Here is a 25,620-nt window from a genome sequence, read left to right as displayed (position 1 = left end):
TTATCAGAAAAAATTCAGGGAGAATTCAATTTCTCCTTAAAATATTTTAGAAATACAAATAAGTTATAAGTTAAATTTTTGACACTTCTTTTTTTTCCTGAAATAAATTTTGAAATACTGAAGACATAAAAATTTGAAATTCTGTTTGTATTTAGGAAAAGAAAATAGAATGGTTATTTCATACTATTATTCCTCACTTTTCATCTTTTGTAGGAGCAGAACAGTCTGAGACCTCAAATCTTGTATACCTGTCTCTTTTTTTGAAAGCTTGGTTATGTGCTGCCATCTTGTGGCAATACTAAGATATGTTCCTATGTGCTCTCTGAAGATATCATCTCTGTCCACAAGGTGGCAGTAAGGAGAGTTGTTTTTTTTTTTTTTTTTTTAATGTGTCAGACCTAAAATGTTCTTCAAGGAGAGGTATTTCCTGTTATTGTAAACAAACAACAACAACAACAACAAATATTTTGGTCCTTAACAACTGAAAATTCTTCAAATGAAAAGGCAATTTTATGTACTTGAAGAAAACTACATTGCCAGGGATATGATTTGGAAGGAATTCCCTGGACACATTCATTAGAACATACCTGGAGCCTATGATTTTTATGCCTTTCATGAAAACTTTTTCCTACATATTGATCTAGCCTTAGTAAATACACTTAATAAGCCAGCATGATACTGCAGTTTTGAAGTATAATATAAACAGAAAATTCTGCTGCAGCATCAATGGACAAAAACATTAGGGATTCTTATCAGCTTAGATCTTAGCTCCTGATGAGGTGGTATAAAGAGGAGAAATTAATACTAGAAAGGGAAAATACCTTGCTGGATTTGTTTACATTAATATTTGATTTTTGACAGTCATATCAAACAAACCTGCATCACCAAAAACAGTTGAGGGGGTATAGCTTGGTGGTAGAGTGCTTGCCAAGCATGGGTGAAGTTCTGGGTTCAATTCCCAGAACTAAAAAAAACAAAAACAAAATAAAAACCAGTTGATTCAACCCCCTCACTAGCACAGACAATATGTCTCTCTTGTTACTGTGTCCTCAGCTTATTTCTCTAGTTGAGGGTGTATCTGATAGATTTGCTGAACAAATATATGAGTACATGAATGAACAATGGAATCTATTACTACTTCAGGAGCTGCTCTAGGTAAGGTTCTAGGAAGGGTAGATTGTCCTCCTCCTCCTCCTCCTCCTCCTCCTCCTTCTCTTTCTTCTTCTTCTTCTTTTTTTTGGGGGGGGCGGATCTTAGTGCCTTAACCCAAAAGCAAGACTACTGTTGGAAATTCAGACATTTGAAGAATCACATGGAGCCAGAAGTTCCTATCATCATGTTTCCCTTACTTCCTGTCTTACACTTTCATTCTATTTCTTTCTCCTTCTCTCTCTCTCTCTCTCTCTCTCTCTCTCTCTCTCTCTCTTTCTCTCTCTTCGTTCAAAATCTATGCCAGTGTTGCAAAGGTGAGAGATGCTTCATTGGAAGCTCTAGAGTTCATACTTTGGGAATTTTCTCATTGTCTTGTGAAACTTTCATCTCTTTGGACATGGGAAATTTTGGAATTTTTTTTTTCTTCTCCTTTCTGGGAGAGGAGGCAAGGATTGGTTTTCAGTGTTTTGACTCTAGATAATGACTCTGATCCTACTTACAAGCACTCATTCTCATCCATGGGTAGGATATTAGAGTTTTGGGTCTTACCTTGTTTGCACAGTTGTTCTAATTCCAGGATGTGTACTTGAACATAAATGTCTCTCTCTCTCTCTCTCTCTCTCTCTCTCTCTCTCTCTCTCTCTCTGGCCATAGCCATTTAAATAAGGAAATGTTCTCTCTTTGTGTAATAGGCACACTCTGTCTATAAGGTCAGTCCTCTGACAGGTTTGAATGACATATTAGTTAAAGGACTTAAAATATTTAATGGTACTTTTTTTTTTCCTCTGAGCCAGAGAAAGTCAGTGTATGCTTGTGGGACAGGTGTGTGAATGGGGGGTATGCTGAATCCATTAAAGATCTCATCCTCTAGTTACCTGGAAATTGTGTGTGTGTGTGTGTGTGTGTGTGTGTGTGTGTGTGTGAGAGAGAGAGAGAGAGAGAGAGAGAGAGAGAGAGAAAGAGAGACTGAGTTAAACTCATTAAGACATTTAATAAAAGAAACAAAGGAGGTGATTTGATCTGCTGCTGTTTCCTGCCTCACTGTTACTGAGGACCTGAAACATAATCAGTATGAAGTTCTTCCATGGAAATTTATGATTTTTAGTCCTCTGACTTGATTTTGTGGGGGGCAAGGTTTTGAAAAATAAGACCTTTATTATTATGTATTATTAGAGTGGCTTAAAAGGGGGACAATTTTATTAATTCAATTTTCAAAATCATACTTTGAAAGTTATTAATTTTTTTCCCAAGGGTTTCTCGGCTCTACTCAGAGGCTTTATGGATTAGCAGCTTCTACTTACAAGTATGATTGCTTTTTTATTTTTCCATAGAAAAAGATATGGCCTGTGATTCCTATTTGTGGCATTAAAGCTTTTGATTTTCTCCTATGCATGATACATTTTGAATAAATCCTAATGCCTAACATTTCTAGAATAATGTTCTCTGAGAACCACAGTCATCATGGTGGGTGTAAACGTCAAAACAGAGAAACGAATCTACATCTCGACATAAAGTTATACGGGTTTGTTTATTACGTAGGTGGACAATTGTCCTTGTGATTAAGAGATTGTGGCACACTGGCTGAGAAAAACAAGAACTCCTAGCACTCTCTCCATATTTGAGGAAAGAAACTGGCTTCCCTTAACTAAACTTAGGCCAAAAAGGAATCCCACACTTGACTTTCAAATCTTCAAAGGGATTTTCCTCATATAGTTGACTGACCAGGAATAGACTTCAGCTGGTTGATGCTGTTTTAGAGCAAAAAATGATGACACAGATATAAGTAGAAGTATCAGAACCTTGAAACCATGGACACATGTGCTCATTGTTGAATGAATAAATGAATGACCTTGAGCAAAAAATTAATGATGGTATAATTTCTTGTTATAAAATGTGAATAAAATATTTGAGCCTCACTTCCTCTCACCTATTGGATGGATGACCCAAGCTGTATAAACCAAAGTTCTATAATGGGTAGAATGAGGAAAAAAAAAATGATTTTAGATTTTAAAACCCATTGTATTAAAAAGGAAAAAAAAATCTACAAAAGGGAAACTATTATTATTTAAATTTTAAGAAAGAATATCAGCACTCCTACACCTGAAAGGGGGATCCTTCTTGGGGATCCTAGAGGTGATACAGAAAGGCTTTTGTGAAGTGAGTCAGGCATAAGTTAGGATCTGAAAGAGCTGGAAGGGGCCTGTCACTTTGAGACAGCGCTGGGCTTGCCTCTGCTACATCCTTGAGCGAGTCACAGAAAAAGGCCCAGCCTTAGAGAGGGCGAAAAGCAGGGAACACTCTACAGTACACCCACGTTCAGACCTTCAGACAAAACATTCATGCTAATGATGTTATCGCTGCGGAAAGGGATTGCATATGATCTTTATTTTCTTCTTTATAGTTTCATACATTTTCAGATCTCCCGTAATGAGAATGTATTACATTTATTATCAGAATAGAAAACAAAACAAAATAAAATTTAAGACCCTCTGCATCTCAGGAAAAGAAAATAACCTCTTTCTGATTGGACAACATTCCAAGGAAACTGAAGTTTCTTCCTCATGTTCTAGCTGGCCAGTATCATACAGTAAAATTAAAAGAAGCTAAAAGATGGGGTGAGGTCTAATTTCTATGAGGAACAGGGTCTTATGAGCATGAAATATCAATGCAATAAAAATGTGTTATATAGGTTTATGAGGTCCTTCCGACCATAAGCTTGGCGTACTTGTTAATTGTCCTACAGAGTACCAGAATTCCATGGCTTGACTTTACCCGCCGTGGGCTACGGACTGTTAGAGAAGATGCAGCCTCACTAAGCACCCTCAGGTGGACCCAGGACTTCATCAACTCTCTTACACCAAGCCAGCTGAGTGTTTCCTATTCAGTCTGAGAGGTTTAATTTTTAATAACCAAAGCATTAAAAGTGTTTAAGAATGCCCAAAGGGTTAAAGTTTAACAAAGGAATTCCTCTGGCTACACTCTCTGAAAATATGTATAAGATTAGGAGAAAATAAAAACAACTCTAGAAGTTAAATTCATCTGAAGCAGTTATCAGTATAGCACCCAGGACCAGGTGTGCATTTTCTGTCTTAAAGAAGAAGGAAATGTTGAGCCCCTTGCCTAGAATGTACCCATTGCGCCAGCAGGTACATTCCTGGTCCTCTGTCCTTGCTGCAATTAAATAAGACATCAGCTAACTCACTTAATAAAGAACTACCTTCCAGACCCAAACTTTGTTGTTGTTTCTTAGCTCTTAAAACAGAAAGCAGATTATATTTTCTGTTTTAAAATATACACTTTATCTATATTCTAAAATATAGATAAAGTGTATATTTTAAAGCCTTTTCTATCTATTTGACTTGCTAAAAAGGATTAAAAGCACAGGTTTAGGTAAGTCTCTAGAGATTTTTGTCTTTTTCGGTTTCACTCCTCACTTCCCGTTGCTGAGCTCTAAATCGTGAATTTCTCAGATCCATTTTAAAATACATCGTGGATTCAAAATCCTAAGGGACTCAGGACCGTCTTTAATCCATGTAATGTGTGTTTTCATTTTGTATGTTTCAAAAAATCAAAAACATTCAAATACCATGAAACTAGGTAACTGGCCTGCGGAATTTGAATGCAGAGATAATAAGTGAATTTGTGAGATTTCCTAGGGTTTTAAAGCTCCTGGAAATAGGAAGATAAGGGATTAAAGAATGTTGGTATGCTCCCAGTGACCCTCCCATGTCCTCTGTGGCATCAACTACCACTGTGCCGCACTTGCACTTGGTAAAGGCATCTGCCTGGGGCCCTTTACAGTCACTTTGTTCCTTAGAGTTCTGGGACGCCTCAATGACAAGACTGATTTATCTATAGCTGCTACCGCGTCACTGACTCCAAACCTAGCGCTGCAGCCTGGTTCCAGTGCAAGGCTCTGAGAGTGCTGATGGCTCTTTGCAGCTGACCATTCCTGCCACGAAAATAAAACCTACCTGAAACTTATCTATTGAAAGACTGTAAATTTTCTCTAGATATTTGCTAGATAACACACTCTCAGTACAATCCAGCAAGCTAACTCTGCATAGTGCCACCTACCACACAGCACTCGGTATGGACAAGTGTCTATACATTAAGCCAACACATGCTCTTCCTCCTCCTGAGGTGTAACAGAGGTGGTATGCCTGACCCTTCACTCCTGCCTGTCTGCCCTCCTTTACCTCCCTCCCTCTTTCTTCCTTCCTTCCTTCCTTTTTTTTTAAATTTTTTTTCTTTCACAGGCAAAATGTAAAAGAACAGAGTAAGAAACTTAGGGCAAAGTCATTTTTTTCTAGACTTCAGATATTCATTAGACTTTATATCGAATCCCTATAAGTTAGGCTCTTTCTGGATTCTACACTTTTGTATATACTAGACTATTCTGCTCCTCTTTTCCTTCTCCCTTTCCTGCCATGTAAACTTCACTTTCTCTTTGAAGCTTTCACTGAATCCTGCTGTTTCCCTCAAATATCTTGCAGGTACCCTAACAAGGATGTAGCAAAGCTTGTTGTGGTGGTTTGTCCATCTCAGCGGTGAACTTTGTTAGTACAGAGTCGTCCTGTGAGTACAGTCGTCCCTGAGACCCCGGATCAGAGCAAATTCTAGGATAACATTTGTTAGACTGAATGAATGGTGTCCTCACAATATTGTGCTTTGCCAAATAAATGTAACCTGTGCCCCAAATTAGTTTTAACATTATTCAGAATGAAAGCTCTTTCTGGTGTTCCTAATGTTAGAAATCATAAGGAAAAGAAAATGTGAACTCTAAAAGAAACTCTACAAAGCACAGGCAAAAGCCAGTGGAGAGTACACCTAAGAAGTCACATTATTAATGAGTTAGCGTTGGGAGGGTTGAATCCCTAAGGGACACCAACCTCCAATGAATGACCCACTCTGTCTTTTGCGACATTGCTACTCTTAACAGCTGTCAATAATGAACTTACCTGTGGTCTGGAACTCCAGGTTTTACATATATGTATACAAATTCCCAAGGTACACTAGCTTGCAATTCAACAGAGAGGTGCCAGGTACTGCTTGGTTTTTGTTCTCCAAACAATTGCTGCTTCTAATTCATACAAAAATCTCAACACATCTAGTTGAGAAAGTATGGTAAAATGGCCAAGTGACTTTTCAACATAGAACATGGCTGGGGATGCTTGGAGCTCTGTGATCTAAAGAGTATGGAGAGTTGAAGCTCAGCCATCTTCTCTGCCTCTACTCCCTGCAACCACAGGTTGTCACTCTTGCCCCAAACAAGGTGTTCTTGAGCAGTTACAAATGTCCTCCTAGAAATGCAAGGCTTACAAGGTGGGAGATCTAGTCAGAATCTTTGTATGGGGCAGATGAAAAATAGGATGCACAGATGATACTGAGGATACGTTAGTGGTAATGTCTAGGTGCTAAATGTGCGTATGTGTTACAGGAGATGTGGGAAGCATTTTCTTTTACCATTAGCACAGTGATAAACAAAATAGTGTAGTAAACTATGGCGGTATGTGAGTCCCCAGCGTCCAATTAGGAAGCATGATAAATGACTTGTAAGGTCTCTCCCCCCACTGACTTGTGGTGGATGTAAGCTGACAATTCTCAGTGGAGTCCTGGTGAGTAGTCTGCCTACTCCCCTCGTGCATCTGGTGCATACGGACACCTTAAATTGGAATTCCAATCTCATTATGTCATGCTGTGTTCTGACTTGGCAGGTGTGTTTCCTCACAGCAGTGTACAAGGGGAGATGTAAGGTGGCTCCATTTACGCTGATTCCTTTCCCCCATTGAGGTGCTCCTTTAATTTAATACCTACAAATAACTTGTGATGATGAAAGAGCGTAGTGAGGGACAGAGTGACTGTGTAAGGGAAGTTGTTACTAAGGTTAATTTGTATCTTGCCTCTTTAGAAGTCGATATTTCCTCCCGATAGATGAGACAATGACTTTGTGGTGCCTTCATGGCTGGTAACCAGTGTTTAGCAGTGAATGCTAATACAATCCAAATTTTTTCCTTGATTTTTGTTGGAAGGATGTCAGAAAGAGCATGTATATGGAATGCAAGGTAAATGTGTAGGGAAATGTAGAAAAAAGAAAAATCAAGAATCAGAATTACAGCTGACAGAGAAAGAGGGTGCCAAGGGACAGTTTAAACTTGAGGCTTGTATTTTGAGAGGCTATGATATGATATTTGCCAGGGGCTGGGACTGCAGTGAATATGTATTCCTCTTATCTTTTTGACTCTTAAGTAGTACCACTTCCTCTAAGGTCTCTTGATCTTCCCACCTTGTTCCTGAACCCAGAAATAAGCTCCCAAAGAAAGGATCTATCCTTGCTATAACCAGAATGCTTCTCACAGCAGACTTCAACCTTCATTCTAAATAGCATATGGTGCAAGTACCAAGTCAAGCTCCATTGTGGGTGTGCTCTAAAGACCAGAGGAGCCTGAGTCAGCTTTTTCTGTCCATGGAAGATCTCAAGTTTTCTTACCCTTTGGGGCAGTATGCCAACATTTTCCATTGCAAATCTCACTGAGCTCTTCTTAGGCAGCTTTATTCCTTCTAATTAAAAAGACAAGACTGCCAATTACTTAAACTTAATCCCCAAATGTAATTGTTACTTTGTAAAAATTTTTCCATAAAGCTCATAGAAGAGCAATATTTCCATCAAATTAAAATTTAGTAGAAGCTCAGACTTTTTTTTTTTTTTTAAATTCATTTTCAAATCCCTGCTGGCTCTAGAAGTCTAAATAGCACAGCAAGGCAATGAACACAGGAAGATCACCAGGAAAGGCTCACTGGGGTAGGCAGATCCGGAAAAGGAAAAGGCACTAGAAAAGAATCCCATTACTAAAATTTCTCCAACCTGAAAATTGACACTACAGGATTTTTTTTTTTTTTTTTTTTTTTTGCCATTTAGCTTGAAGCTAAATGTAAATTCAGAGAAATAACACTTCCAAGCCTGTCAAACTTTTAAAAAATGGTGTGAATACATTTCAGATGGATTCTTATTAACAAATTTTAACAAAAACAGTTCAGGAAACAGAGCAGAAGGAGGAGTAGGAAGGTTTGGAAGAGTTAAGACCTAGAAATGGGAATGATCTATTACAGTTGGGTCTAAATCATTGGATCTACAATGAGTGTACTACTGATTCCATGTGAAATACTTTTACAGCCACTTGGTTTCCCCTACTAACAAAAATCAGGAGGAATTCAGACTACTGTACTCAGTGAAGGAGCAGTGGGCCAAGTATTAAGTCTGACTTTTCATCATTTTCGTGTGTATTAATCAGAGAAATGACACTACTGTAAATTTGTGTTGATATGGCTGTATCAGGTATACATAAGACAGATATACTTATCTATCTATAAGTGGAAAGAAGATCCTTATTTCTGTTGGCAATGGGAGAGTTATAGGATGTGCTTTCTATCTTTGACCAGAAAAAGAGGGCATATTCTTTGGGTTGAATACTATGGATTAATGACATGTGGTAATGTGCATGATGGGCAGTTGCTAAAAATGTATACATGCCACACAATGAAGAATGCTGAAATTTTACTGCTCCTTTTATGTGCAATATCATGATACTTGGTGAAAACAATGAAACATTTTTTTAAATTTGTCTTTGGAATTCTAAACATCTTAGAAATGTGAGGCTTTCAGACATTCTTAGACTCCATAATATATCACACTACAATGAAAACACACTGAATTTACATCTAGCTAATGTCCATGCAAAGTGGCACAAGAATATCTCTAAATACAGTATTTTTAAAAATTAAAAGAAATATGTGTATCTGAATATGATTATTTTAAATTCAATACACTTTTTTTCTAGGAACTTAAAGTTCTCTTTTGTATTTTATTTAAAATACCACTTTGAGCTTGTAGGCATGGAAAATATAATTTCTTTCCCATTTCACAGTTGGAAAAACTGAATTACAGAGAACAATGCTAGTAATTATCCATGATTAATAGAGGTGTGTATGCAAATCAGTCTGAATAAGTGTGTGAAATTAGATGTGCTGATGCCAGATAGCTCTGCTCATGTTTTTAAAAAGATGAATGCTTTCATATAAATTTCTGGGAGTCAGGCATACATCTCTCTCTCTGTTGAGCATATTTGAAAATGGACTTTGTAAAAACACATGGACATTAAAGTAACTGTTATGTATTATGAGTATTGTAATATATAAAATAAATTAGATGGATGTTTAAAATTCATTTTATAGATGCGTATCTAATGAACATTATGAATGCATACATAATGGTTATTTATAATGTAGTATAGATTTATGTGTGTGCCTGGGTACAGCAAGTTGTGGATTGGAATCTGGATATACTTTGATCTTTAAGAAGTGTGGCAGAAAGTTCATGTTATTTTCTGAGGGTTGTAGGAGTCAATTGAGTTAATACATACAAAAGACCTTAGAACTCTATTGGTACATGAGAAGCCAACTAAGTGGGTTAACTATTGTTATTATTGCTAATATGACCATTGTTGGGAAAGATGAAACTCCTGTTATATTAAAGGGCTGAGAAGAGGCATTTTCTCATTGATTCCCAGGATGATATCCTACAGAAAATAAATGAAACTGTAGAAATTATCCAGTGATCTTTTTGGCATGAGATAGGTAGGCTGTCCTATCCATTTTCCCTTCCACCCCTTTGGAATATGGGCTTTAGAACCCATTCCTGGGAGTGCTGAGTGAGGACAGGGCCCTCCCCTCCTCTGACTGTAGATAGAATCTGGCTTTTCTGATGCTAGACCTGTCCATAAGAACACCTGTCTTCCTTTAGGAGGAAACACACAGGACTGCAGATTTATGCAAGCCTGGTTTGTTTGTGGGTTGGATTTGAATTTTCTTTAAACTTTAATTTTGGGGGGTTTTGTTTGTTTTCAGAGAGAGCTTTAGACAGCTGTATTAATCATGCAAACCCAGCCATGTGCAATGTGTTTTATCAATGGAAAAACAGGGACTGAATGGCAAGCAGCTGAGAACAAACCTGGTGCAAAGCCTGAACCTGGAAGATAATCTCAACATTTCCCAGATCCACTCGCCACACGGGGTTAGTGATTGGAAAGGCTGTTCACTTGGGATAAATAATCAGATGGGAGGCAAACAAGTGAGACACATTCCAGGGTTTTTGTTTTGTTTCAAGAGGCAGTGATTGGAGAAGGATGGGCTGATAGAGCCCAGAGAGCCACCAGCTCAAGGGAGTTTTTGGCTTGATAATTGTGAAAACAAAACAATGATGATTTGTCCTTGTCCTTTTCCCTTCTTTCACTTGATTTTTAACTTTCTAAGGTTGGTTTCATCGTCTCACCTGAATGCATGGTCCTCCTCAACATGAGGACATTGCTAGATGCACTTCTGTTATGAAGACGGGCTATGCGCCAGTAGGTTGATGGGGAGGAACATTATCATTGCCCAGTATTCAGAGCCCCAGGAAATGATTTGAGTCAAACAAAGCGAGAAAAGTTCCCTCAGACATTAGAGTCGACTCTTTCCTCATTTTACAATTCAGTGGGTTTTCTGCAGCGATATAGTCAGGGGTATTTATGCAAATATATGCAATTCAGCACTCATTTTAGAATAAGTAAACCTGAATTAAAATTAATGGGGAAAAACACCTATCAGAAACAGATCAGGAACAGAACGCTACTTATTTTGCTTGCTTATTTTTATATGTATCTTTTAAATTAAGGAACAAGGAAGCACACTGTTTTTGTTGTGTTGTTGTTGTTGTCATTTTGTTTTGTTTGGGTTTTGGCACAGGGGAAAGGACATTTGAAGATTTCTAATTGGCCACAGCCGATACACATTACCCTTTGGTATAATTCCAGTATTATTATTATCGCTGCAGAAAATCAAGCAATATGATGATGGAAACCCAAGGGAAATGCATTTGATTTATTGAGCCTGGTTTTTGTTTAATCACAGCTTGAAGGGGTTTAGGACTGCATTCTGGCTGTGACTCTACAGCACATTCCCAGCCAGCTTGAAGAGCCACAGAGAGTGGGGATGAGGGAGGTTACTCTCCAATGAAAGATGTTAATAATGAAGCAGCTGCAATGTAATGTATATTTCTTTTAGGTAGGAAATGAAGAGAGAGGATTCTCTTTTTATCATGGGTGGGCAGAAAAGGATCTTTGTGACTTTCTACTTTCAAAACCCCTTTAGGAAATTAGTTGGTTCAAAATTCTTCAGGCCATTTCTGTCAACCAACTGCTTTGAGGATGACACTTAGGGCTCCATGTAGATGATGACAACATATGATATTTGATCTAATGAAGGAGTCTGCACTGTAGTGGTAAACATCATAAGGCATGCTTTTCATAGCTATTTGGGTATAAATTGACACCCTAAATAATTAAGCATTATATTTTTAGCTTTTATTTAAATGGAAAACTGGGTTTCCCTTGGGTTGCCGTCTTGATTGGAAACAGGAGGAAAAAAGTGTTTATATTCCTGGGAAGTTAGAGTCCCTGTAAAGAAGAGAGGGAGACATCTTCAATAGCAACCTCTCACATCTGCTATCCCAAGTCTTAATGAACAGCTTTTCAATTTCCACTAGCAGAAGCCCAAAGTATTAGTAGTAAGAAAACTAAATTCTCTAAAAACTATCAAATCTAAGAAAGCTAACTACAGTCTACCTACAGCATAAAACCAAACTAGGGTCATTCTCCAATCAACAATGCAGTTTGTGGGAAATAAAAAGTTCAACAAAATCTCACATGCTCCATCCCTAGACAAGGCTGTTTTTCAATATCTGACAGCTACCCTTTGAGAGCAACGACTGGCCTCACTTTGTTCAGTGTTACATATATCATAATGTATGATCAGATAAATATTTGAGTTTGTGGCTGCAGAACTGCTCTCACAAAGGACACCTAGAGTCATAGTGACACTGTACAAAGCTCAACGTGGTTGGGGCATGACCTCTTTGAAAAATGTTATCCATCGGGACAAATGTGTATGTGTGTGTTTTCCATATCAAGATACTTGCACGATGGCAACATGATAAAATGGTGTCAATCTTGGCAGCAACACCAGAAGACAAATGTCTTAAAATAATTGTGGCATGTCAGGAATTCAAAGATGGGATATTTTCCACGAATACTAAGTTTCATGTCAAGTCTAAAAAACAGACACATTTTTAACAGTTTTATTTTGAGGAGCTGGGATAAGACATAGATTTCATTAATGTTTTAGAAATTTTTGTTTTTTTTTTGTTTTTTTTTTAAAGAGCTCTTACAAGCTTGTATACTGAAAAATGTTTGGACTCTTCTCACAATTTAGGAATCATTGTTTTATTAAGCTATGTTTTGGATCCTGTAAACCTTGCAATACTTACTTCAAATATAATTAAAGTTAGTTTTCATATATGTGAATGCACACATATGCAAAACATCATATTATTGACACTAAATATCTGTACCCAGTTTTGCTCTAATTTTTAGTCTGGACAAGTGTTTAATGAAATATGATCCATTTTCAAACTTACAAAACAGCAGCTTTTACCTTTAATTCTGAGCACATTTTCTTTATAGTGTGTATGATAATCTTGTTTAATTGGATTTATTTTTTCCACACTAGGCCCCGCATGGCCTAGTTTCCATTTTTTTCTCAGGTCTTTGAGTGCTATTTGCAAATCACTTTTCTGGAATTTAATTTCAATGGTAGGTTGGTTTCATTTCAGATTTTTTTTGTATTATTTTAATTTTATTTGCCAATTTGCCTTTAAATAGCCTTAAGCTAGAAAGTCGTGGCTGCAACTTGCATCTAAATGTGATGTAGAAGGCAAAATTTAATTTGGGTACGTAGAAAGTCTTATGAAAAGGAATACAGAATGACTACTTTAGTGTGTGTGTGTGTGTGTGTGTGTGTGTGTGTGTATGTTTTCTAAAGTACTTGTGTTTAAAAGGAAAAACCCGTGAGTTGGCCAAGAGTTTAAGAAAAAGTAGTGTCCTAATATTCTGGTTGAGTGTAACCTTTGTTAGTATACAAGTTCATTTTTATAAGTAGTATCAGTGACTTAAAATTCAGATAGTATAAATCTCCAAATGTGAGTTTGGATGGTGGGAGGATTTGTATTCCTGTGGACTAAAGAGCTACAGAATTTAAGTGGCTGTGTTCCAAATTATGAGAGTTCATGGTTACCTATAATCAATTCTGACTGAAGGAAAAAATCTCTCTCTGACATTTTCTTCCCAGTTACTGAAATTTGGGCAGGTGGCATACCTGTTACAAACCTGTCAACTGGTGTGGGACAATGGATTAACTTCATTTTCAATGGTTAAGGAAAAAAAATAATATCTATTGTATGCACATTTTGGAAACATATAATTCTCCTTTATGTCTTTTTCTCATTATAGATGTTGGAGAATGACCCAGCAACAGAGCTACAGTGATAAAAATCATACTGACCTTGAATGGGGTGGGGGATTGTGGGTAAAACACGCTCTGAAGGGGAAAAAATAGTAAACATCATGGAGAGTTTAAAAATATCGATCTTATCTATTTCTTTCTCATGTTAAGCTACTCAAACAATTAGAAACCAGATGAATTTCCTTGCCTGTAGGATCATCTCTCTCATGAAATATTTATTTGTTCTTCCTGTAACACTGAAGTATCATAGACACATATTAATAAAATTAAAATTACAAAAACATTAAAAAATATGTCTACAATAGGGAGACAACATCATATTATGGTAATTTTGCATACTGGATCCTTCTGTCCATTGGCAACACCCACGGCCAAGATTTTAGCTATTTTAGAGAATTGGAATAGAAAGCATTCATTGAAGTATTCAAATCCAAGTTCTTGGTCCTGAGTCTCCACTCTTTAGCTACTAACAGATGGATCTCTGGGAGCTACAGACTTCTTTGGATCAGCTCTGTAGCCCATATCAGCATTAGTCAAGCATATGGAAACTTTATTTTGGGAAATACTAATTCAATTTTTCTCTCAGGTTTTAACTTCCATATCAATGACATCAGTGCAAGAGTATACCTGAGCAAGTATACATTTCTTGGAATTATATAAGTTTATTTTTCTTTCTTAATCCCAACCTCCTGTTTTGATATAATTTCATCTGAAATTTGTTTAGCCAATCAAACTTGCTTGATCACACACCCTGTTGAGGAATAAGGAGTACTCTTCTATTGAAAACTTGGTTCCTAAGCTTATGGGACTCTCACAGTCCCATATTGGAGCTACCAGTGCAAACTTAATGTGCAGACAAGAGTTCAGGCTTTCAGGTACCCTTTGCATAGCTCATTAAAATCCTAGGCTTAACTCTAAATCCTCCCTGAGGTTCTTGCAGAAAGAATAAATGGCACCTTAGGGATAGGATACAGTACTTGCTACCCCCCTCCAACACTGCAATGTAACAAAGTAACACAAACTTTCTGCATCCTACCTAGAAGTTTGTCTAAATAATGACCAGTGAAAAATGAAAATTAACAAAAAATCAAACCATATTAAGGTAAGCATAGGTACATATTCAAATTTTGATCTGCATGCCATCATATACCATAAACCAAAAAATACTCAATTTTAGCAAGGTCTTTGGACGTTGATGCATCTGGACACTGAGCCAAGTCAGTGACCTCTCTCTAGCTGAAAGTTGTAGCTTCAATGTGAAAGTTTCCTAAGTGCATTAAGATGGAGCAAGTCAATAATCGCCCAGTGAACAATTGTGTCTTAGTTACACGAGTGTCAAGTAGAAAAATGGTTTAAACCTTCACTGGTTATTTGGTATTAAGTTTCCAGCTTTGAAAATAAATAGCTAAGCTGCTTTCAGCATTTATGTAGCAGTTGGAGACCGCTGTCCCATATTATACTCTTTCTACTGTATTTTATTTTTATTATTACTATTATTATTTGGACTGTTTAAAGGACTCAGCTTCATATTTTCTCATCAGACTCTTCACAGCTGGGTAAATGCACTCTGCCCTCATTTCCACAAGACCATTTATACTGCTAAACCATCTCACCCACTCGACTTTCATCGCCTTTCAACTGCTTCCCAGCTTGTTATCACCCTCTTAGCTCCACCCTGTTATTATCATTTCGGGCTTATCACACCCCATTAGTTAGCCTTATTCTCTTAATTCTCTCCTTCTGACTTCTCTTTCTTTAGATGCTCCCCCATTCCCACTTTTTATCCTTAATCTTCCACCATGGTTCTTGCTATTTTATAGTTTAGGTCAGGGTTTATGGGTTTCTGTAAGAGTATAAAGTGAAGTAAATACCATTTAACATGAAAATTTTTCAACTTTTGATTTTCAAAAACAAGGGAGGGCAGGAACCTTGGTGGAACATGCTTCCCCTTGGGCTGTGAACACCTGAGGAGGTGTCAGGAGCAGAACATGGAACTTGTTATATTACATAAGCAGGCAATAGAACTTTTCTTGCCATCACCAGCCGTACAAGTCTTCATCTACATTATGCACATTCCCCTATCTGACAAAGACCAAGCTGAATCCTTACCCATACACATTGCACCACTGGATTAATACACTCAAAAAAAAAAAACTATATAAGGTAACACTCTGGGACTGAAGACAGAACTAAAAGGCATTACTTGGAAAGTCATCTTTGACAGAATGCTAAAATGTGAAAAGAACAATTGAGAAATGCTTCCGATAGTTGAGGATGAAATTACTATGATTGCAATGTATTCTTACATTCTCATTCAATTATTCTGACCCCTTTGGAGATTGGTGTTTGACTAGAGTAGAGTGGTACACATATGAGTTGCTGAGGACAAGTGGTCACAAATGACACTGTGCAAAAAGTCAGCATGTCACTGGGACCGACAGGGCTGAAAAGGTGCTGACCACCAACAAGGATGAAGAATCGCAGACTCTTCAGGGCACTGGCTCTGAGTCTACCTGCTGCTGCCTTTGGCTGTCAGGAGCTCACCAGCTGCCCCATTTGCTGCAGACTGCCTTGGTCAGCAGAGTTCCCTGCTGCCCGCACAGTGCTTCCATCAGGGTCCCGGCTGCAGACAGCTCCTCCTGCCCCTGCTCATGGAACAGTCGCAGCAGGAATGCTTGCTCACTGTGCTCTTTCCGTGAACCCTGTTTACTCTGACACCAGGCAAAGGGCCACCACACATACATTTACCCTGATGTTTTCTTTCTTCCCTTCCCTTCCCTTCCCTTCCCTTGTGCTCTCCTTTCCTTCCTTCCTTCTTTCCTATCTCATTCTCTCCCTTCCTCTCCTCCCTCCCTCCCTCTCTCTCTCTCTCTCTCTCTCTCTCTCTCTCTCTCTCTCTCTCTCTCTCTCTCTCTCTCTCTCTTTCTCTCTCTTTCTCTCTCTCTCTCTCCCCCTCTGTGAACAGTGCTCCCATAGAGCCTCATCTTCAAAGGCTCCAGCTACACAGCAGACTGTAACAACGTGCTTTCCACAACTGATTGGTGGCTGTAGGACTGGCAGGGAGTGCCATATTTGTTACAAGAGAAGCAGCTGCTTCCCCCTTAAAACATCCACAATTAGGCTTTGGGTCTAAGAAACAGGTCAGATGATTGACTAATTTTCTGTGATTCTCCTAAGCTCCTTTTCACCTCAAAGTCTAATGACCTTTCATATTGTATTCTTCAGCAAGTATAACACCATAAGGTGGGAAATCAATTCTGAACTAAATGCTGATACGAGCTGCCTATGCATGCTTCTAAATGCAGAACTGATACCCCTGTGGGCTGTGGTGTAGAGGGCAGTGTGGGCCTGTGAGGGGTGGAACATCATTAAACAGGGCACCGTGCACTTCTCAAATGTATAATTGAGGGTGATTTCTTCCAAATCACCAAGGGCATTATGATACAATTGCCTTATTCCCTGCTTATCAAATTATAATCAGAAGTTATGTAAGTTTCTATTCTTAGTTTTACTAGTTTAAGTCCTTCAAATGGACTTTTGTGTTAGGTCAATTACTCCTACTAATATTTTCATCATCTTTGACCCCACCCATTCTCTTTCTCTACCTTCCCCAACTATTCTATTATTCTACCTCACTTCGTCTCTCTTTTCATATACAGACGATATTTTGTTATTTGAAATATATTGTTATCATACTTCATATTCTCAGTGATGAGAAGAAAGCATTTTAATGCAAATGTATCATCGCTCACTCTCTGCAGTCCATTTTCTCTTTTTCAATCCCTATAAAACTTTTCGTTAAGTATATATTATTCGACTTAACTAGGTCACCTTAGATATGTCAGTACCTTGAATTTATAGTTGAGGCTGGGTTTTTGCTCCTATTTTTGAAATCCCTAATATCAGGAATGAATGGGTAACTACATTTCTTAATACTTATCTTCCCAAGTGTCTTGTGGATATTGATGTTCCCGCTGAAGCAAAGAACACGGATGCTTGGTCTTTGGAGACAAGTAAACAGGGATATGAATTTTAAACTTCATATTGAGGCAACATTTGTATAGCTATATCCTATCAAACTGTCATAGACTGACGTCAATTGGAGTTATGAATGAGAAAGTGAAGGCTGAATTTTGGGTAGTTTGTGGTTGTTGTTTTTCATAAGTGGAGCTGTATCTGGAGCAGTTTTAAAATGGCTTTAGCACTGCATTTCAAGAGAACTCTCACTTAAATTGATTTTCCACGAAGGCTCATCTAAATGGAATAAAATAAGATGAAGACATCTCCCCTGGCCATAGTATTTCTAGTTTTTCCCAACTGAACTTGTGCAGAAAAAAAATTTTTTTTAGCAGTTTGTTATTCCAAAAGAATAATAGTACATTCTTTCGTCCAAATGAACTTTGTTTCTCAGTATGTGCTAACTCTTTTGATTGCTTTACTTATTCTGATGAACCTGTCCCTATTCTAAATATATTAATTTCCCATCCATCATCTTTCTGTTTCTCAGGGGGCATTTGCTTCTATACTCGTAGCTTCCTGACCAACAAGACAGGGATTTAGAGTCTTCACTACAGCATGCTGCTCAAAAGTAAGACTCGAAGGTGGAGCTTCCTACTAATATTGGTAACTTTGAAATGGCTGATTCCTCCTTAGTCTACTCTCAAGATCTTTTCTGCTCTTCAGAAATGTTTCCTTGCCTACATTCTCATCTCTGTTAGGAAAAACATTGGACAAGTAATGTCTTTTGCTGTCATATTGAATCCTTTATGCAACCATTTTCCTCCTTTGCATTTTATATTATTCTTTAATCATTAATACCACCCTTCCTCTTGAGTTGTTAAAAATATACTTCCTTTTCCAGCTTCTCCCTTCTCTCAACTGCTTGTCCATCCTCATTGAATATTTTGTCTTCAATTACTCTCATCACTGATTTTTTGTAACAACCATCAGTCTCTTACAGCACCTCTGTTTCTTAAAGAGGCTACCACCAAAGAAATATGTGCTCTCTGAATATCCTAGCATTTTAGCCAACCAGGAAGAAACAAAACTAAAGGGGAGGAGAGGAGAAAAAAAAAAAAACAGGACACCTACCAAAAGTAAGAGAATACAGACAGAAATTCTTCCATTTGAAAATCTTGTGTCCAGGAATTGAGAAAACTGTGCTTTTGTTTTGGTGAGGATATTCTTATTTTTATAAATGTTTGCCTTTAATAACAAAGGGGTTGATCTCCAACTTTCCACAAGAAAACTCTACCCATGTAATTATGTCGAGCTGGACCCTGCTTTGGCATACTTACTGAAAAGGACTAGGCTGGCATTGGTGACCCCCAGCTTGTTGGCAGCCACACAGGTATAGTTGCCATAATGCTCCTCAGTGACGTTGGTCACCGTCAGGGAGGACTGGCCCTCCGTGCTCTTGATCTCAAGGCCATTGGCGCTGTTTATCCTAAGAATTCAAAAACAGGAGAGTTAAAAGGAACACCGATGAGGTTTTAACTTCCTTCCCCATCTTTATATTGGAGGAAGAAGAGAAAAGAAACAAAATTTGTTATGCCTAGCTCAATTCCTCATCTTAATTGTGCAATCCCTATTGTCAAGATCAATGTCCCCAGGGGCTGGGGATGTGGCTCAAGCGGTAGCGCGCTCGCCTGGCATGCGTGCGGCCCGGGTTCAATCCTCACCACCACATACAAAGATGTTGTGTCCGCCAAAAAATAAATATTAAAATTCCCTGTCTCTCTCTTTAAAAAAAAAAAAAAAAAAAAAAAAAAAGATCAATGTCCCTCAAGAGAAGACTCTGGAATGGTTGACTTTCATTAGGCTTAAATTTCTGCTATCTGAGAGAAAGGTATGCAGGTGGAAATGACCCTTTAAACTAGCTACTTAACTTTTTATATTTTAACTGAGTGCGTTTGGGCCTCGGTTGAAGGGTTACAGGCACTAAAGCACTTGATAAAGAGATACTGAAAAGGAAGAGCCAAACAGAATAGGTCTGCATAATTACAACTGGGCTCTGTTTTGTTGTTGGTCTTTTGGGGCCTCTAGCACCACCAGGTGGGGTACTATGGGCGTGGCAGATTTGGTACATACCTGGTGTCATCCCGGTACCACTCAAAGTCAGGCGCAGGTACTGCAGAGGCCTCGCATTTGAGTGAAGCTTGTCGGCCTGTGGTGGCTTCATTGCTCTTGGACTCTGTGATGGTGGGAGGATCTGTAGGAAGGACAGGCACATGTATTTACAGGAGAACAAAAGCGGGACAGGGAGCTCCAGAATTTCCATCCAGGGAGAAATCAGAAAGGACCGTCTGATTGGAGCAAGGCAGAAAGGGATTGTCTGAAAGCTCCACTGATAGGAATCATGTGATCAGCTAAGTGGGTCTGACCACTACAAAACTCAACAAAAATAAGAGATGATTAATAGAGGCCTAAAGTCTGTTTAATCCAAGGCTAACCTGGTATTTTTGAAGCAATTCAAAAACTAACAAACAAACAAAAATCTAAGATATGTGATTTCTTCTTTTTTCCTATGTGTGTCCTGATTTCTGTGACCCAGGTAAAATTTGCTTTTGTTTATGGGGTTTATCCTAATACATAAAAGACTTCTTGGTGTATCAGTTATATAATTGCTGTTCTATTCTTGAGTTTTTCTCCCTATGACTGGGCCTGTGACAGTCTTGACATGAACTCAGAAGTGCATCTGAAATTCTGGTTTGCCATGATTCTTTCAAACACTCCTATGAAGGTAGAGCAACTGTTTAAAGGCCGATCCGAGGAAAAGAGTGTGCGAGGGGAGAGATCCTGGGCCTGGTGATGCTATGTACATGTTGTAGATCTTCAAGGAGAAAAGCACTTTTCTGCTCCATGGTTATTAGCCAGAAAATGACGTGGGAAAAAACAGATCCAAACAATCAGTTTAGACTTTGTGAAATAAAAACTTATTTAAGGCACTTAGTAAAGTCAACTTCAGTGTATCAGTTTCATCGAAACTGCATTTTGGCACCTGGTCCATCTTATTTCTGAACATTTGACAACATTTTTGGAAACTATTTCTGAAGTTTTCTGACTATAGAAGTCTCTGAGTTAAAAAGGATTGTACAAAAGCATCAGGTTCATGTGTGATTTCCAACCCAATGTCATTTCCCATCAGCTTGGAAGTCTTTAAATCACCATCAGAGAGAGGCATGAGAGTCTGTTTGGGTCAACACTGTCAGCCTGAATGTAAACTGGCGTGCCAGAGTAGGGGTTTTGTTGTTGTTGTTTCACTTTGGATTTAATCTGTTCATTTTTTCATATAGGCACAAAATAGGAAGATGATGTAGAAAAAGAAGCCTAGACAGGAAAAGAGTAGTCCTCGAATGTTTCTTGGCTGTGTGGACCTTCCTCTACACCCTTGATTTTCTGGGCCTTAGTCTTATTACCTTTAAAATGAGGGAACCACGCTTTAATGATCTGTAGCAACCTTCTCAGACACAAAATATCTCAACTCTAGTTGAAACAGCCTCTCCTTAAAATTGGACTGTTGGTATCATTGCCACATGTTTTCATAGCCTTAATTCATTTAACCTTTAAATTACTAACTTTCCAAATTATAATCCATTAATGTGTTCTAATAGGTTAAGAGTCAGTATTAGCAGTCAGGAACAGGAAACCTGAAATCCAAATTTTGACTCTATCTTTAGCCAGAACTATGGTCTGGGTAACTGTCTGTACTGATTTAAGCCTTTTTTCCTTCATCATTTTTTTTTTTTTAGTTTTATTTTTTGCAGTGCTGGGAATTGGGCCTTAGGCCATGTGCATCCTAGGCAAGTTTTCTACCATTGAGCCTCACCCTCAGCCCTTCCTTTATGTTTTAAAAGATGAAACTACTTAAAAGGATCACAACAGTTACATGGGGAAGTCTTTCTGTGATTGGTTATAGAGGTCATTAGAGCACATAGGCTTAAAGGCTAATGCAAGAATTGCAGGTAGTTACACTGGTGGGGGAAGGAGGGCCAAAGCATATTAGTAGAGGTCATGAGCTCAGATTGAAATCTGATAGACTTGAGCTCAAATCCAGACTCTCTCCCTCATGTCCTTCCTCATTTTCAAAAAGTTTAGCACTTTGCTCAGAGTTGCTTTAATACCCTCATCAATAAATTGTTGGAAACAGGAGCAAGGAGGACCATTTGGAAGCTGCTGAAGGAATGCAGAGATATACTGCATTAGATTTGGGAAGATGATGAAAGGAGGGAAAGATTGGAGATATATGAGGCCTCAGAATTGATCCAACAAGCAATGGACTAGACATAAAGGATGAGACAAAGCAGGAGCATGAGAAAGATAACAGTGAGGTTCTGACTTGGGCATCCAGGACTTCTCTTTTCCTGATGCCATCCAGCAAGAGAAGGTACATAGAGGGAGAAGTGGATGAACAGCAGTAGAGCAGCACTCAATACATATCAATTTCTCATCCTCGATTCTCACTATATGAGCTGCCTTTGATGTCAAAATTTGTAGCACAGTGACCCATTAATGTTGACTGGAGAGAGTTTTTTATTAGTGATTCTATAGGTTTGCTCAATTTTCCCATTTCAAAATAGGCATTCAATAGTGCTTGCAAGTTTCTATAGTTATGTGGTTATAACTGATACATCCATAATGGTGACTATGGCTTCACTAAACCAGCCCTGAAGCTGGGCAAGACTCCATACTTCCTACCACCACCACCATTCCTAACACATTCAAATGGTCTCCTTGTGCCTGGTTCCAACAATTTATTGATGAGGGTATTAAAATGACTCTGAGCAAAGCGCTAAACTTTTTGAAATGTGGAATGCAGGAACCAGAGGTATAGTTTGTGGAGAGTTCTTTCTGTGTTCTGGGTCCCAGAGCAGTATGTGCACAGGGACTCGGTGGGGGGAGGGAATGATTATTTTTTTCCAATTGAAATATTTGGGAGGAATAAATTGGGCCTGTTTGGCTCATCGCTTCTCCTTTCTCCTTTTAGAGCCGAGCTCTGGCAGGAGCAGAGGTTTCCCTCTGTTTCTCTAAGCTGAAAGTCTGTCTCCTCCTTCCTGTTCTCATGTGGGTGGGCTTCCCCATCCCAGGGCAGCCATGACTAGGGGGATGGATAAGTCAGACCCACTAAGCCACTACCTCTAAACCTGGGGCATTTGTGTCTCACATTCCTCCTTTTCTTATTTCCCAATTTGTTGTGAACCTGAATGGGTAAGTGGCATTCATTAGCCCACCAGAGGCTCCAGCATGCTGTAGCTGGCAAGAAGCTAGGTTGAACACTTTTAAGGGCATTAATCTTGAGAAAGGATGACACTGGTCAATTATCAAGGCCAACCACTTGCTTCTCTCTTTCAAAACCTAGGAAGTTTCTTGTGCTAAAGTAAATTCATGAATACTGATAGGCGTGTAAAGAGCTCATTGTTCCTAATATTTCTCAAATGACACTATGGTGCAGGTCTGTTCTTTCATGGCTTATTGGAATGAACATTTCAAAATTCATTTGTAATGAATTCTGTATAGATGAGGCTAAGAAAGATTATTACAAATCATATTGCAGCATGCCTAGTGTAGTTAAAATAATAGATGTCCTTGCTCCAAATATGGTTATAATAAAAATGAGGCTTCATAAAAATGCTGCACAGAGATCCATTGTTATTCTTTACGTGACTTTGGAATAGCTTACAATTGTCAGAGGACTCTTCCAGTTTTTATTACTTCAAAATTCCAGGTTCTGAAAATATTAATAAGGGCTTTCTTATTCTTACATCACCAATAACAAGATTCTTTCAATTAGAATGAATACGATAACAATAACAGTGGCCTGAGAAATAAAATGTCACTCACTTAATCTTCTTAATATTGGGAATAATTGTGTAAAAGAACAAAATTTGAATAAAGGATATAATTTACAGCATTCATAGGCATGAATAGCACTGTACTAGGCTTTAGAAATCCTCTTTATTCAAATAATTGCCACAGTGCTGTCTCGTTAACCCCATTTGATGAATGAGAAGACAAGCATACAGAGGGTTAAATTTTTCCAAATTCATAAGGTCAGTGTTTGGAGCAGTATGGATTTGGACCCATCTGTCATGCTCTGGAACCCATGCTCTGAACCTCTCTGCTCTAAGTCCATTTGAATGAGCTTTTTTAGTCAGCAATGAATTCCTAAAAAGGAAAAAAAATGCCATTTAAGAGAGGATACTGATAGCTTAAAAGGTAAGTGTTATATATTTCTACTATTCACAGGAAACAAAAAAATGTCATAACATGGACTGACATAGTAGATACAATGCCACTTTAGAATTTAGGAGATGCAGGCTCCATTCTGCACCTCCCTGTGCCACTTAAGTGGTTACCATAGACATGTTTTCCTGCAGTCCCTCACCTGTGAATAACAGCACCTGCCTACTTATCTCACATTCAGGTTTTAAGGTAAATATCAAATGAAGCCATACCCAGGAAAGCACTTTCAATATTGAAGTTCTTTCTTTCTTTCTTTCTCTCTTTCTTTCTTTCTTTCTCTCTTTCTTTCTTTCTTTCTCTCTCTCTCTCTTTCTTTCTTTCTTTCTTTCTTTCTTTCTTTCTCCCCCCCGCCCTCTCTCTCTCTCTCTCTTTCTTTCTTTCTTTCTTTCTTTCTTTCTTTCTTTCTTTCTTTCTTTCTTTCTTTCTTTCTTTCTTTCTTTCTTTCTTCTACTGTTACTCAGGTATTTTAGTGAAAGGTGGGAGGGCTTGGGAGTTAGACCTGGGTTAGAGTCCCAGGTCTGCCTCTCACAAGTTCTTTGATTGTGTGGCAGAGAATGCTTACATTTCCTGAGCTTTGTTTTTGTCCTGTCTATATGGAAATGATATTGATTATCTTCCAAGGTTAGTGTGCAGTAGTGTAAGAAGGTGGTAGAAGCAGAGGGTGCAGGCAATAATAAAGGCTCTGTCTGCAGAAAATTTAGAAACAGTAAGACTAACAGTAAGACTGATTCAAGTTGTCATTTTTTAATTACTTACTATGTACCAGCAATACTAAATGTATTAAAAAGTCTATAATAAAGTTGCTATTCCTCCTCTCTGAGGCAGACCAGGCCCATTACACCTCTTCACTTGGTTGGCTTCTGTCAGTGTGATGATTATAGTAAATGTATGTGGAATCTCAGGATTGTCTTGGTCCTCTGAAAGTTCTCAGAAAAATCATGATTCTTCTCCACGAAGTAAAATTATGGTGGAAATTTATAACACACTGGATGAATATTTTTTTTTGCTGAATATTTCCTCTGAAGATCTCATAATAGATTTTAGGATGTGTCTTTTCTGTCACCTTCCAAAATGCAAGAATAAACTAAAGGTCAGCATGGAGACTGGACAGGTATAGTTATGACTACCTAGAAAAGGTGACTATTCCACATTATCATGTTCCATAGTGAGCAACTATTTTCCTAAAGTTTCCTCATTAGGTGATTTTGGAATCAAAGCCCTGAAGAGTCCAGTTAAAATATCTATCTACTATCTGGAGACAATTGGTATCTCCAGGCCTAGCTGTGTATTCAGCGGTGAATACTCTGCTTCCTCTAAATAAGCAGCTATCAAATACAAGCTTGGGCTGTAGAAGCTCCTACATCTCATGTCTCCCACCATCTGTGCTCATTGGCTTGGTTAACTCTGGACAGCAGAATGAAGCAGAGTTGTGTAAAAAGGGAGATAAGAACAGAAAAAAGAAATTGTGAAGAGTGATAGTGTGGACCTATGTGGAGAGTTATGAGAAGGCAGAAGACAGGGGAAAAGATGAGCAGACCAATGGGGGAGGGAATGGACTTGAGAGCTGGAAGAAACTTTTGGGAAGAATTTCTCTGGAAATAGGAAAAAGTTCCATTAAAGGGAGAGTCCAAAATAAAACTAATAGCCTGTATTTATTGAGCATTTGCTATGTGCTAGATATTATCCGAGGGATAGTGGGCACTGGGGTGAGACAGACTCATAAGTAGAAATTTTTAATGCACTGTGGGAACTGAAATTGAGGGATTATACCTGGAATCTGCAATGAAAGGACAGACTCTTCCCTAGGGCAGGTAACTGGAAAAAATCAGCAGT

General features: G+C 38.3%; 1 protein-coding gene across 4 annotated transcripts in view; it reads right to left on the bottom strand.

The window, feature by feature from the left end:
* The window catches only part of Lsamp (limbic system associated membrane protein), a 607,460-nt gene that overhangs the window by 26,168 nt on the left and 555,672 nt on the right, over window positions 1-25,620 (bottom strand). For 2 of the 4 annotated variants that reach the window (XM_005327613.4, XM_021727951.3), the window contains exons 5-7: window positions 19,636-19,756; window positions 18,843-18,991; window positions 13,585-13,620 (exon numbers count right to left, since the gene is read on the bottom strand). In XM_005327613.4, coding sequence (XP_005327670.1) covers window positions 13,585-13,620; window positions 18,843-18,991; window positions 19,636-19,756 — 306 coding nt within the window. Of the gene's footprint in view, window positions 1-364; window positions 11,643-13,584; window positions 13,621-18,842; window positions 18,992-19,635; window positions 19,757-25,620 lie in introns of those variants that run through there. The other 2 variants (XM_078044174.1, XM_005327614.4) reach the window with 2 other exon arrangements.

Source organism: Ictidomys tridecemlineatus, chromosome 3 (assembly GCF_052094955.1).
Source record: "Ictidomys tridecemlineatus isolate mIctTri1 chromosome 3, mIctTri1.hap1, whole genome shotgun sequence".
NCBI lineage: Eukaryota > Metazoa > Chordata > Mammalia > Rodentia > Sciuridae > Ictidomys > Ictidomys tridecemlineatus.
This window is presented reverse-complemented; position numbering and strand designations above follow the sequence as displayed.